Here is an 11,291-nt window from a genome sequence, read left to right as displayed (position 1 = left end):
GTGGCATATCTCCAAACGCGCCGCGCCTGAGACGGTCCTGCTACACCACTACCCCGAGCATTCTACTCACATGCTTGATCTACAACATCAGATTTCTTAAAGTCAATTTTCAGCTTGCAAGAAACACGTTTGACTCAGTCAGAGTAGCTGCGACATAAGACGACGCGACATTTTCAATTGCGCGAAGTTCTCCCATCTCGCCGGACGATGGCGACATCCACTCACCCCCTGAATGATGATGATGAGCAACCATCAGTGGCCACTGCGTCAACGAGTAGGGCGTAGAATCGGGCTGCGTGTCGAGGGGCTATCACTCAAGGACTGATGTTTTCTGTAGTTGTAACAGTGTTTGCTACAGGTGTCGACTGAGAAGGTCGTGCGCGGGCAGAGGGAAGTGGTGGGTGGTGGGCGGGGGAGCGAGATTAATGGCGTCGAAGCGAAGCGGGGGAGCGCGCACGGTGTTGCAATCTTCGACGACAGCGCAACACAGTATGGCGCGGACAAATGGGCCACTATAAAAGTCTCTCTAGAGACTGCTAGCGAGTTCAAGACTATCGTCAGATCTTTCACCCACAACATCGTTCGACATGCCGTCCCATTTCGATACGCTCCAGATTCACGCGGGGTATGTCAACACACCTAGCGCCCGTTATCCCACCGCTTGACATGCTAATCAAACCACCAATTGCGCAGTCAAGAGCCTGATCCCGCAACCAATGCCCGCGCGGTTCCAATCTACGCCACCACGGTAGGAAGCATGCTCTCCCAATAGTTTGTTGCATCAGGCAGCTGACACGCCGTAATAGTCGTTTGTGTTCAACAACTCGGCGCACGGAGCACGTCTGTTTGCGTTGGAAGAAACCGGAAATGTGTATTCGCGAATTGGAAACCCAACGGTTGACGTGTTTGAGAAGCGCATAGCGGCGCTTGAAGGCGGTATTGCTGCCGTCGCGCTGAGCTCCGGACAGGCGAGTCAGTTCGCGTGAGTCCACAGCTCACTTTTGGGGAACTGGAAAACGCTAACAACTCAGAGCAATTGCGGCGCTTGCGCACAGCGGGGATAACATCGTATCAACGTCGTTCCTGTACGGCGGCACGTACAATCAATTCAAGGTATTTTTCGCGCGGCTTGGTATCACAACTAAGTTCGTGCAGAGCGACGACGCCGCTGCGTTCGAAGAGCACATCGACGACAAGACAAAGGCGATATACGTGGAGAGCATAGGAAACCCAAAGTATAACATCCCGGACTTTGAGAAAATCGCTGCGGTCGCGCATAAGCACGGAATCCCGGTGGTTGTCGACAACACGTTTGGCGCGGGCGGGTACCTCGTCAGACCGCTCGAGCATGGCGCGGATATCGTGGTGCACTCGGCTACCAAGTGGATTGGAGGTGAGACAGTCGGGAGGAGGGGAGGGTATTACATGCTGATAACAATTGGTTGCAGGCCACGGAACCACCATTGCGGGCGTGGTCGTCGACGGCGGCAAGTTCGAATGGAGCAAGAACGGCAAACGCTTCCCGCAGTTCGTCGAGCCGTCGGCCGGCTACCACGGACTAAAATTTGTCGAAGCCGTAGGCGACCAGCTCGCGTTCGCGGTGCGCGTGCGCACCGAAATTCTGCGAGACATGGGTGCCTGCCTGAGCCCCTTCAGTGCGTTTTTACTGCTCCAGGGCCTGGAGACGCTGTCGCTTCGCATGGACCGACACGTCTCCAACGCGCTGGCGCTGGCGCGGTTTCTCGAGAAGTCGCCGTCGGTGGCATGGGTGTCATATCCTGGGCTCGAGAGCCACCCCTCGCACGAGCTCGCGAAGAAGTATTTGACGAACGGATTTGGCGCTGTGCTGTCGTTTGGCGCGAAGGGAGGGTCGCTTGCCGGTGCACAGGTGGTCGACGCGCTGAAGCTAGCATCGAATCTGGCGAACGTCGGCGATCTGAAGACGTTGGTAATTGCGCCACACTTTACGACTCATCAACAGCTGAGCGACGAGGAAAAGCTCGCAAGCGGAGTTACTGTAAGTGGTATTGTGTTTAGGCGGCGGTGCTGATCGCATTCGGTACTGACACGTGGCGCCACCAGCCGGACTTGATTCGGGTGTCCGTGGGCACCGAGTTCATCGACGACATTATCGCCGATTTCGAGCAGGCTTTCGCGACGGTTGCAGTGGGTCCGGATGGCGGCAAGTAGATGTAGGACTGAGCAGAATGCACACAGATCAGATCCAAGCGGACAGGTGGAGCCACCGAAACGACTGAAAATCCGCAGTCTCCGTAGATTGCGGCCAGATGCGGCGACCGCTGGGCGAAGAGTGGGTTGGCTCGCGCACTGTTCCCCTGGACCGACTGTCAAACGGAGCGCTTAGCGAGGGCGCGCCGCGAGCGTTACTGCCCCCGCGGAGTAGAGCGACTGGCCAATCCCGTCGCGGGCGGCGCGATGTCGTCACGGCGCGGTGATTCGCGGCGGACGCAAGGGGGTGCCGAGGAGGAGGGTGAGGCGCGAGGTCGCTTGTCGGAGCGTGGCGGTCTGGCGAACCGTCTGGTGCAGCCCGGCCGAAGAGGGCTAGCGGAAGAAGCATGCGAGAGGTTCTAGAAGGGCGCCGCGCCACGCTAGGACACGAGGACATTACCGCAGCGCTGCCAGGGCGGTATGTCTTTGCTCGGCGCCAGTCCGTGGAGCTGCGCGTTCGCGCTGCCACACGACGCGCCTGTGCTGGAGTAGCGCGGATCGCGAGGTCCACTTCACCGGCCTCACCTCTTTTTCTTGCTGCCCCCTCCCTCTGCCCTCTCACGCGGCCCGCTGCTGCTGCTCCACCACCCAACCCCACAGTCGTCACTCCTCCGTCCTCCGTGCGGCGCGCGTACTGCCTGCCCTCCACCGCCGCGCTTCCTGATCGCATTCGCTCCTCCCGCTCCGTGTCTAATCTCCTCTGGCGTCCTCGTGGTCTCACCTTTTCTCGTCGCACCCCGTCGCCGTCGCCGTGCCCCTCTGCGCCAGCTCCTGCACAGCCCGCGCCGTCTCCCAATGCACTGCTAGTGCTAGTGCATTAACCAACTCGCCCTGCCTGACTACCACCCCTCCAGCGCTCCTCTTGTTCCTCCCCGTCAGCCCTCTCGCCCCCAGAAGAAGCACTGGCGTCGCATGCAGGCGAGTCCGTCACCTTCGAGGTGATCATCCTGGTACGCATGATCAACGCCCTACTGCCGCCCTTGTGTCCAACTTCGCTGCTAACCCCACTGTTCTCCAGGGCGCCTCGGGCGGACCGCTCGAGTTTGGCATTTCGGGTTATCTCGTCAAGTCGTTCAGTGAGCAATGGGCCAAGGACTCTATGATCGCCATCGACGCGGGCACATATATGTCCGGCGTACTCAACGCACTCAGGTCGCCCGTGCCCTCCTCAGCCTCCCCCGCAGCCGCCCAGCAGGCCACCACGCACCAGTTCCTCGGCACCGGTACAATGCCCTATGCCTCGCCGCTCTCAAACGCCGCCTATGTAATCCGAGATCTTGTCTCCGCTGTCTGCATAACCCACGCCCATCTTGATCACATCTCTGGGTTTGTTCTCAATTCGGCATGCTTTTCGATGGCAAACCCAAAGGTCCTGGCCGGCGCGCCTGTCGTGATCGACAACATCCTCAAACACATATTCAATAATATCATCTGGCCAAATCTCAGCAACGAGGGCGACGATCCAATAGGTCTCATCACTCTCAGGCGGCTGCAGTGTGGCAGCGAGGAACCACCGTCTGTCGCCACTACCGGTGACGACGACGACGACGACGACGACGACGATATGCACGCCATCAGGCCGATCGAAGACTCCGGAGAAGACGAGGAAAAGTATGAGAAGATCGCGAACGGTCTCGAAATTCGCGCTTTTCCCGTTTCTCACGGATGCGTCCACTCCCACAGTCACCACACTGTGCCTTACGACTCGACTGCATTCTTCGTCCGCGACATATCATCTGGCAAAGAGATACTCATATTTGGCGACGTCGAGCCCGACTCCATCTCCATCTCTCCGCGGAACCGCGCAGTTTGGATCGCTGCTGCTCGCAAGTTTGGTCGCAACAAGCTGTCGGCGATCTTTATCGAGTGCTCGTACGCATCTATACAGCCAGAGCATTCACTATTTGGGCACCTCTCACCGCCGTATCTGATTCAGGAGCTCAAGATGTTTGCCAGCTTGCTGCAGTGTCCAATGCCGTCTGAACTTGTCGCTGCCGAAGCCGATATTCCGATCACTACTACCGTGGAAGGACCGCCATCGCCAATGGCAGCCGTCTCCGAGATGGGCGTTCAGAGCGGGACGAATACTACGTACACGGTCGACTGGCCTGTACCAGAATTTGCTAATAGTCCGGACTCTACAACGGCCGGCACCAACTCGCAGACCCCATTTCCAATTAGTCTCCAGCAACAGCTTCTGATACAAATGCAGCAGCAGCAGCTTCAAGTCGTCCACCATCATCCATACGTTTTGCATCCGCATCCTCATTATCACCACCATTCTCTCCACAAGTATATGCAGCCGTACTCGCCGTCGTCCTCGCGGCGCGCTTCTGCCGCCAGTGTCGGTAGTGCCGGTTCTGGGGGCAGCGCACTGTCGTCGCCCGCGCTGCTAGGGGCTTCCGTCGACGAAGTTCCAGTACTCTACGTTCAGCAGCTCTTACCACCTACTGCACAGCAAACCCAGGTCGTGTCCATGCGACGAACGAGTGTGCTAAATAACTACTCACAGACCCAGCAAGGTCTGCCGACTGCTTCGTCCGTGCATTACCCGTCATCACAGGCTAGCACGGCATCCGTTCAGACGCTCGGACCGCTCGCTGGCCTTGTCATCGTCATCACTCACGTCAAGGGCCTTACCGATGATGAAGAACTAGCGTCTGCGACTCCCAAACCGCCTAATTCTTCACCGCCCGCCGAAACTATTATTTTAAGCGAACTCGAAGAGCTTCTGGCAAACGAGGAAGATCTGGCAGGGCTGCGCTTTGTGATGGCTAAGACAGGGCAGAGTCTGGTGATCTAGTTTATGTTTGAGACCTTACAGACTCCCCAGAGTCTTTGTTCTTATGGCTTATACTTGCTTGTATATGTGTATATATCTGGGTTGCAAGCGTAAATATACATTTCGTACACGCCTGTGGGTGATTTTAGTAGAGTGATGCAGCATAACTTGACTTTATTAGTTATAATTTACAGGTAGAACTGTGATATCTCATTTTTCCAAAACGCAACCAAATGAAGTCCATCATGGTGCGTAGCAAATCTGTTGTCAGTAGTTGTTGGCGACAAGCCGAGTGTGTATTCAATGGCGTTTACTAGGTTCGATTTCCTCATAGTCGGCCTCGTGATCGCCGCTATCGTGATAATTGCGCATTTCAATGTTGTCTCCAAGATTCTGGAATCGTGGATTCGTGAATATTCCCTGGTCCACCCCAGGGTCATAGTTTGTTGCGTCGTTGAACGGGCTCTCGACGTTATTGTTGTAGTTCTCTGGGTCACTTTGGCGAGACATTTCGTTCCGCCGATCCCGCGCTTCCACAAAAAAGTTCTTGAATGCGACAGCAACAGTGAGTAAAAAAACAACAACTTCGAAAATGCCGAACCACACGTCTGCTTTGATCGTGCGATTGATGGTGCCGCATCTTGAATTTGATGACGACGAGCACTTCACGTTTCCTTTCAGATATTCGCCCAAAAGCGCGCCAAATGCAATACCCCAGACAATCAACGCAGTTAACTCCATAATTAAGCGATACGTCGGACCGCAGACTTTCAGCTGGGACATATTTCCGATCGATGCGACAGTCCCATAGATTACCGCGAGAAAGGTGATGGCAACCTAGCAAACATTATAAGTATCAGCTTCGTTCCGTTTTGAAAGTGGCAAGTACATACGGCAAAGAAATAGAATCCAAAAATAGGTTTGTAGAAGAATTTTGCCAGATAAACCGTCAAACCAAGTGCGATGATGTCCAAGCCAGCTTGTGATATCCTGCAGCCCCACATGACCAATCGGGCATTGCCTTCTCGCGTATCCATGTCTACCATCTTGCTATAACTTGTTATCTGTGGAGCGTGACTTTGTGATGCTGCAAATTTGCCGACGCGGTGACTTCCCAGGCGTCGTGTGCTAATGCGCGGATGACTCGGCGAGATCAACCGAGGGTGTCACGGAGGGAAATATCGAGAGTGTTATGCGTCGTGTGCAGTCGTGCTTGAGCGTAGATGCTGATGCAAATCACCGTATGAGAATGGCTTCTTACTTCAGCACGTCTTGGAAGCGCACGTACATGTGGCTCGGCCCTGGAATTGCACGTCGCGATATATATATATGCTTGCGTACGACCGGGGCGGCGTCGGAACTGACGTAGTCAACGCAAAGCCCTGCAAAACTTTAGGTTTGCGATAGCATCGCGGGGTTTGTGCAACGCCGCTCGCGTGGACGTGCTCACTGCGTTCCTGCAAGCCTGCAATCACCTGTACGCAAGCGGCCTTCTGTACTCCGACTACGCACACAACCAGCACCGCTATTCTCACAGCATGTCGTGGTATCAGAGTACAATATCACTCTCTCGGCGGTCTCGCGGGTGTTACTTGATCACCGACGAGATCTTGCAGAAGGTCCCCCAGGTTGGAGAATATAAGATCGGTCTATTGACGCTGTTCATCCAGCACACCTCAGCAGCATTGACTCTGAATGAAAACTGGGACTCGGACGTGCAGCTGGATATGACAGACGCGTTGGAGAAGATCGCGCCTGAGAGCTGGAACTATCGCCACGACGCCGAAGGTAAAGTCTGCATTATCAAATAAGCAAATAGTGCTGGCATACTAAATGTATATGCAGGTCGCGATGACATGCCCGCACACATCCGAAGTAGCTGTAAGCGTTTGGAGTGCCCATATTCTGATATAGCGAATCATTTGCTGATGAGTTATGTTCCACTGCTCGACAGTAATAGGAGCGACGGTCACGATCCCCATCCGCAACGGCAAGCTCGCGACCGGAACATGGCAAGGAATCTGGCTATGCGAGTTCCGCAGAAGTGTGCATACGAGACATGTTGTTGCGACAATTCAAGGAGAAAAGTTCAGTTCATGAAATGTGATAATGCCAAGTTTACACATGATTCACGCCTGGTTTGTTCATGTAAGATTAATCTCATCAGAAATGTAGAATAACTGTCGGCCAGTGTGGCACTCTGCATTCATATCCAATGCATTGTAAAATTCAGCATCCCAGTAGACCATTGCAGATTGATGATTATCGAGCGACCAAATTGGGTTGCGGATTGGACATCTTGGCTCTAAACCCTAAACTCGCCCGCGGCAGTAAACTGTTGTTCGATTCACCGGTCGCCTCCGGACTCCCACCAGGCGAACATCTTACCACAGCAACGCGCCAATGCCAGAGAACAAGACAGATATCACTCAGGACGAATCATACGGCTCTTCCTCTGACGAAGACGAAAATCGGAATGCCACCGGCCAAGCAACATATACCGAAGTAGAGGAGGCACCCGGCGGCTCCACCGAGGACGAGCACTCGACGGAAGAGGAAGAGACCGAGGATGGCGAAGAGGAAGAAGAAGACGACGAGGATGACGAGGAAGATGACGATGATGAGGAAGAAGACGACGAAGACGAGCCGCGACTTAAATATACGCGCATAGTCGATCTTCCTCAGACTTTGTTCTCGACGGATCCGTTGTCGACATTTCTAGTTCGCGAGGACTTTCTCGTCTTTGCGACACATGGCGGCACGCTGTACATCACTACGCCGGATTTAAAGCCAATCCGAACATACAGAGCTCATTCAGCATCCATTCTATCTCTCTCAACCGAAGGAACGGTGATTGCTTCCGCATCGCTAGATGGTCGCGTCGTTATCGCTTCGGTCACTGACCCCAAGGACGTCGCTGCTTCAGACTTCCTTAGACCTGTGCATGCTGTCTCCGTCGACCCGAATTTCCCGACGACTCGGACGTTCATTTCGGGTGGTACTGCGTGCAGTTTGATCATGTCCGAAAAGAGTTGGCTCGGTCGGCAGACTGACACCACTCTGTTCCACGGCGAGGGGCCGATTGACGGGACGGACTGGACAGGCGATATTATAATTGCTATGAACGATGCTGTAAGTCAAGTTGTCTCTACTTCAGTAGACCGCTTCTAAGTTAGTCTTAGGGCATCCATCTATACCACGCGCCAACACGTTCACGTATTTCCCGCATATCACTTCCGAAGGACTCTGTCCGAGCCGACCTATACCGACCACGAATTTCTTGGATCTCTCAAACAAAATTTCTGGTCGGCTGGGCGTATACCATTTGGATCGTCAAAGTTATCAAGTCTGGCGATGACAAGATTGTCAGCGGGATGGCTTCGCCAGTAGTGAGCGAGCGGAAGTCAGAGGTCGAGACGATGTAAGTTTCTTGTGCCATCGCAGAAGTGATTAATTGCTGATTTTGCATATAGCTTGAGCATCGACGGTCTGGTTTCTGGCGTACTACGATATGATGACGAATCGTTGTTAATTCTAACTTATAACCCCCCACCACCCCCCACCGAAGAAGTCCCTCGACCACTTGCGCAGACTCCTGAGCTCCGACTAGTCTCTCCGGTGAGCGGTGAGGAATTTTCTGCCGATCAGCTCTCTCTACGCGGATACGAGCGACTTGGAGCGAACGATTACCATCTCGGCGTGTGGAATGGAGCTAAACCTGGCGATCGAAAGTTTTTTATCTTGTCTGCGCGAGATGGCGTTATTGCGACTGAACGCGATGACAATGACAGATTTGAGTGGTTGCTTGAGCGCAAAGATTACGAACAGGCATGGGAAATGAGCGCGACCCTGATCGACGAGGCGCGCCGTCGTGAGATCGGCATTAAATGGGTTGAGTCGCTCATCGACGTGGAGAACTGGAACGAAGCGGCGCCTGTTCTGAAGCAAGTACTAGACGCGACACCAATCCCAGTTTCCGAGAACGATGATGAAGAGTCGAAGCTGGAGCAGACCCTCAAGAGTGAGTGGGAGCGCTGGGCATGGGTGTTTGCTACCGGTGGTCATGTGGCAAGTATTGCGAAGTTCTTGCCGGAGTCGTCGCCAGAGCTTTCAAGCGTTATCTACGAGATGGTGCTTGGATATTTCCTGACAAACGACAAGGAGCAGTTATATCATTTCCTGGACACTTGGCCAATTGAGATCTACGACGCAAAGAGTATAATCGGACTCATGGAAAGTAAGCTCAAGGAGGAGGATGACCGAAAGCTACGCCAAAATATCGCCAAACTTTACGTGTCGATAGGGAGTCCCAATGCGGCTATTCTGCATCTGCTACACATTCAAGATCCGGCAGCGATTGACCTCATCCGCGACCAGCATCTGCTGCTGTCCATGCTTCCTTCGATCTGCGAGATTTTGACGATTAACTTGACTTTGGAGCAACTGGAGTCAGCGCCAGTAGACGTTATTCGCGAGAAGTCTGCTGAGGCCGTGGATCTCGTTGTCGAGGGCCGGCTAGAACTGCTTCCAGAGAAAGTGGTGGACCAAGTGATGAAGTCTGGCATGGAAGTCATGGCGTTTTTATACCTTGAAAAACTTCGAGAAGTTGATCCGTTTTCTGCGCAGCAATTTGCCGATCTTCAGGTTACATTGTACGCGGAGTATGATCGCCCGAAGCTCCTGGACTTTTTCAAGAAAAGTAATAGCTACAACCTTGAAAAGGCTTCCGAAGTCTGTGAGAAACGGGAGTATATCCCGGAGCTTGTGTACATCCTTGGCAAGACCGGCGAGAACAAGCGCGCGCTGATGCTCATCATAAACCGGCTCCAAGACGTCGAACAAGCTATCAACTTCGCTAAAAGCCAGGACGACAAAGAATTATGGTCGGATCTGTTAGACTACAGCATGGACAAACCGAAATTCATCCGGGCATTGTTGGAGCAGGCTGGTACTGCGATTGACCCAATTACGCTGGTGAAGCGGATCCAGGAAGGCATGCAGATCGAGGGCCTGAAGCCTGCTCTGCAGCGCATTTTGCACGAATACGAGCTCACGCTTTCAATTGCCCATGGCGCTGCGATGATTTTGAACGGCGAAGTCGAGGGATATTCAGCACAGCTTCGTCTAGGCCGCGCTAAAGGTATCAAATTCCAGATCGAGCCAATCGAGCAATTCAAGGGCACAGACACGATCGTGCAGTTCCAACAATGTGGTCACATCTTTTCCGAACGCATGCTCCTGGCAAAATCAAAGGTTCTGAACGGCGCGACCTTAACTGAAGATGGTGAACAGCAGGATGATGACATATGGCCCGGCGGCTCTGTATCATCAAATATTCAGAGCGTGGCGCAGAAGGTTACACACACTGCATATATCAGGGAGAAACTACGCGCCAAAGAGTGCCCCGTTTGTCTGGAGGAGAAGCAGAAGGAGAACATGTAAATTCTGTCTTGTTTGCATTTCAGTTCAGATGTTGACTTTTGGAGCATGAGACTTTCTTTGATGGGATATATTGGTTGATAAATGTACTTTGGCGCTTGGTTTATCACAGCGAACTACTATTTGAGATAATTAATTGAAACTTTGGGGATAACTTGGTTGACAGATGATCAAATCACTGACCAAATCTGTAAAATTTGATACCCATATAGTCTTTTCAGTGATCAAAAGTTTTGCACACCATAGTGATTGACGATGTTACTAAACAGTAGTTCGCTTGTATGGCACAATGGCAGCGCGTAGGATTGCAGATCCCGAGGTCGCCGGTTCGAATCCGGCTACAAGCTGGACTTTATAATTTTTGGCTTTAAATATGTTATATTTGTTCTTGGAATAACCAACTGAATATTCGCCATGATATATCCGTAGTTTGTCGTTATTACAAACATACCTGCTGTTATACAATTGCTAAGGAAGCGCCATCGTCTGGGGGAGTTGGACACTTTCTGGCTGGAGCTCTTTAACTGCTCTTCTCACGTTCATCTAACCTTGAAGTCTCCACTTGTTGATCATGAAAATGACAACAGTTGATTTCTGTCTATTTATTTTGGGCTGATCACGTTGGGCTTCCAAGATCAGATGAAGAGGAGGTGCTAACCGCGTAGCGTGAACGGAGCGAGGAGAGCGCGTACGCTGTGCAGCCCCTAACGCGCACGTGATAGCCCCTAGCCCCTTTCCAGCATAAGGGTCCTCCGACTTGAACTAAGAGAGGGCCTCCCGCGCGGGCGCGTACTTTCTCCACCGGGTCGAGTGTAGATAATTTCGTCGCGCTAGCAGCCAC

At 53.0% G+C, this 11,291-nt stretch overlaps 6 protein-coding genes and 1 non-coding gene across 7 annotated transcripts; 5 read left to right on the top strand and 2 right to left on the bottom strand.

Annotated features, from left to right (window-relative positions):
• The first annotated feature begins 446 nt into the window (after positions 1 to 446).
• Positions 447 to 2,229, top strand: V1518DRAFT_415204 (Cys/Met metabolism PLP-dependent enzyme-domain-containing protein). The gene is made up of 6 exons (XM_066903760.1): positions 447 to 625; positions 694 to 748; positions 807 to 982; positions 1,032 to 1,393; positions 1,449 to 2,017; positions 2,083 to 2,229. The coding sequence occupies exons 1-6, from the start codon at positions 588 to 590 to the stop codon at positions 2,188 to 2,190; spliced, it is 1,308 nt and encodes a 435-aa protein (XP_066760371.1). The 5' UTR covers positions 447 to 587; the 3' UTR covers positions 2,191 to 2,229.
• V1518DRAFT_239591 (uncharacterized protein) lies at positions 2,128 to 3,227 on the bottom strand. The gene has a single exon (XM_066900967.1). It carries the CDS (start codon positions 2,897 to 2,899, stop codon positions 2,219 to 2,221), a length of 681 nt encoding a protein of 226 aa, XP_066760370.1. The 5' UTR covers positions 2,900 to 3,227; the 3' UTR covers positions 2,128 to 2,218.
• V1518DRAFT_239676 (cAMP phosphodiesterases class-II-domain-containing protein) lies at positions 3,081 to 5,318 on the top strand. Its single transcript, XM_066900968.1, has 2 exons — positions 3,081 to 3,179; positions 3,248 to 5,318. The coding sequence occupies exon 2, from the start codon at positions 3,329 to 3,331 to the stop codon at positions 5,030 to 5,032; it is 1,704 nt and encodes a 567-aa protein (XP_066760369.1). The 5' UTR covers positions 3,081 to 3,179; positions 3,248 to 3,328; the 3' UTR covers positions 5,033 to 5,318.
• Positions 5,166 to 6,367, bottom strand: V1518DRAFT_415198 (uncharacterized protein). Its single transcript, XM_066903759.1, has 3 exons — positions 6,300 to 6,367; positions 5,905 to 6,237; positions 5,166 to 5,848 (listed from the first exon to the last, which is right to left on the bottom strand). Exons 2-3 carry the CDS (start codon positions 6,055 to 6,057, stop codon positions 5,312 to 5,314), a joined length of 690 nt encoding a protein of 229 aa, XP_066760368.1. The 5' UTR covers positions 6,058 to 6,237; positions 6,300 to 6,367; the 3' UTR covers positions 5,166 to 5,311.
• A 34-nt stretch (positions 6,368 to 6,401) lies between these two features.
• Positions 6,402 to 7,244, top strand: V1518DRAFT_415196 (UPF0047-domain-containing protein). Its single transcript, XM_066903758.1, has 3 exons — positions 6,402 to 6,799; positions 6,857 to 6,892; positions 6,966 to 7,244. The coding sequence occupies exons 1-3, from the start codon at positions 6,550 to 6,552 to the stop codon at positions 7,109 to 7,111; spliced, it is 432 nt and encodes a 143-aa protein (XP_066760367.1). The 5' UTR covers positions 6,402 to 6,549; the 3' UTR covers positions 7,112 to 7,244.
• Positions 7,245 to 7,380: 136 nt separating this feature from the next.
• V1518DRAFT_382855 (uncharacterized protein) lies at positions 7,381 to 10,599 on the top strand. The gene is made up of 3 exons (XM_066901667.1): positions 7,381 to 8,143; positions 8,194 to 8,432; positions 8,485 to 10,599. Exons 1-3 carry the CDS (start codon positions 7,415 to 7,417, stop codon positions 10,451 to 10,453), a joined length of 2,937 nt encoding a protein of 978 aa, XP_066760366.1. The 5' UTR covers positions 7,381 to 7,414; the 3' UTR covers positions 10,454 to 10,599.
• Positions 10,600 to 10,725: 126 nt separating this feature from the next.
• On the top strand, positions 10,726 to 10,797 carry V1518DRAFT_t26. The gene has a single exon. It is a non-coding gene; the product is annotated as a tRNA-Cys (tRNA).
• Positions 10,798 to 11,291: the final 494 nt, after the last annotated feature.

This window comes from Limtongia smithiae, assembly GCF_038497785.1.
Source record: "Limtongia smithiae strain NRRL Y-17922 unplaced genomic scaffold V1518scaffold_4, whole genome shotgun sequence".
Classification (NCBI taxonomy): domain Eukaryota; kingdom Fungi; phylum Ascomycota; class Lipomycetes; order Lipomycetales; family Lipomycetaceae; genus Limtongia; species Limtongia smithiae.
This window is presented reverse-complemented; position numbering and strand designations above follow the sequence as displayed.

Bases quoted from the DNA above. Each gene is read 5' to 3' on its own strand.
- V1518DRAFT_415196 (XM_066903758.1), top strand. From the start codon at position 6,550: ATGTCGTGGTATCAGAGTACAATATCACTCTCTCGGCGGTCTCGCGGG. The intron at 6,800-6,856 runs GTAAAGTCTGCA...ATGTATATGCAG, and splicing joins CTATCGCCACGACGCCGAAG to GTCGCGATGACATGCCCGCA. The intron at 6,893-6,965 runs GTAAGCGTTTGG...ACTGCTCGACAG, and splicing joins CGCACACATCCGAAGTAGCT to TAATAGGAGCGACGGTCACG.
- V1518DRAFT_239591 (XM_066900967.1), bottom strand. From the start codon at position 2,899: ATGCGATCAGGAAGCGCGGCGGTGGAGGGCAGGCAGTACGCGCGCCGC.
- V1518DRAFT_382855 (XM_066901667.1), top strand. From the start codon at position 7,415: ATGCCAGAGAACAAGACAGATATCACTCAGGACGAATCATACGGCTCT. The intron at 8,144-8,193 runs GTAAGTCAAGTT...AGTTAGTCTTAG, and splicing joins TAATTGCTATGAACGATGCT to GGCATCCATCTATACCACGC. The intron at 8,433-8,484 runs GTAAGTTTCTTG...TTTTGCATATAG, and splicing joins AAGTCAGAGGTCGAGACGAT to CTTGAGCATCGACGGTCTGG.
- V1518DRAFT_415198 (XM_066903759.1), bottom strand. From the start codon at position 6,057: ATGGTAGACATGGATACGCGAGAAGGCAATGCCCGATTGGTCATGTGG. The intron at 5,849-5,904 runs GTATGTACTTGC...AATGTTTGCTAG, and splicing joins TTGGATTCTATTTCTTTGCC to GTTGCCATCACCTTTCTCGC.
- V1518DRAFT_239676 (XM_066900968.1), top strand. From the start codon at position 3,329: ATGATCGCCATCGACGCGGGCACATATATGTCCGGCGTACTCAACGCA.
- V1518DRAFT_415204 (XM_066903760.1), top strand. From the start codon at position 588: ATGCCGTCCCATTTCGATACGCTCCAGATTCACGCGGG. The intron at 626-693 runs GTATGTCAACAC...CCAATTGCGCAG, and splicing joins ACGCTCCAGATTCACGCGGG to TCAAGAGCCTGATCCCGCAA. The intron at 983-1,031 runs GTGAGTCCACAG...CTAACAACTCAG, and splicing joins GGACAGGCGAGTCAGTTCGC to AGCAATTGCGGCGCTTGCGC.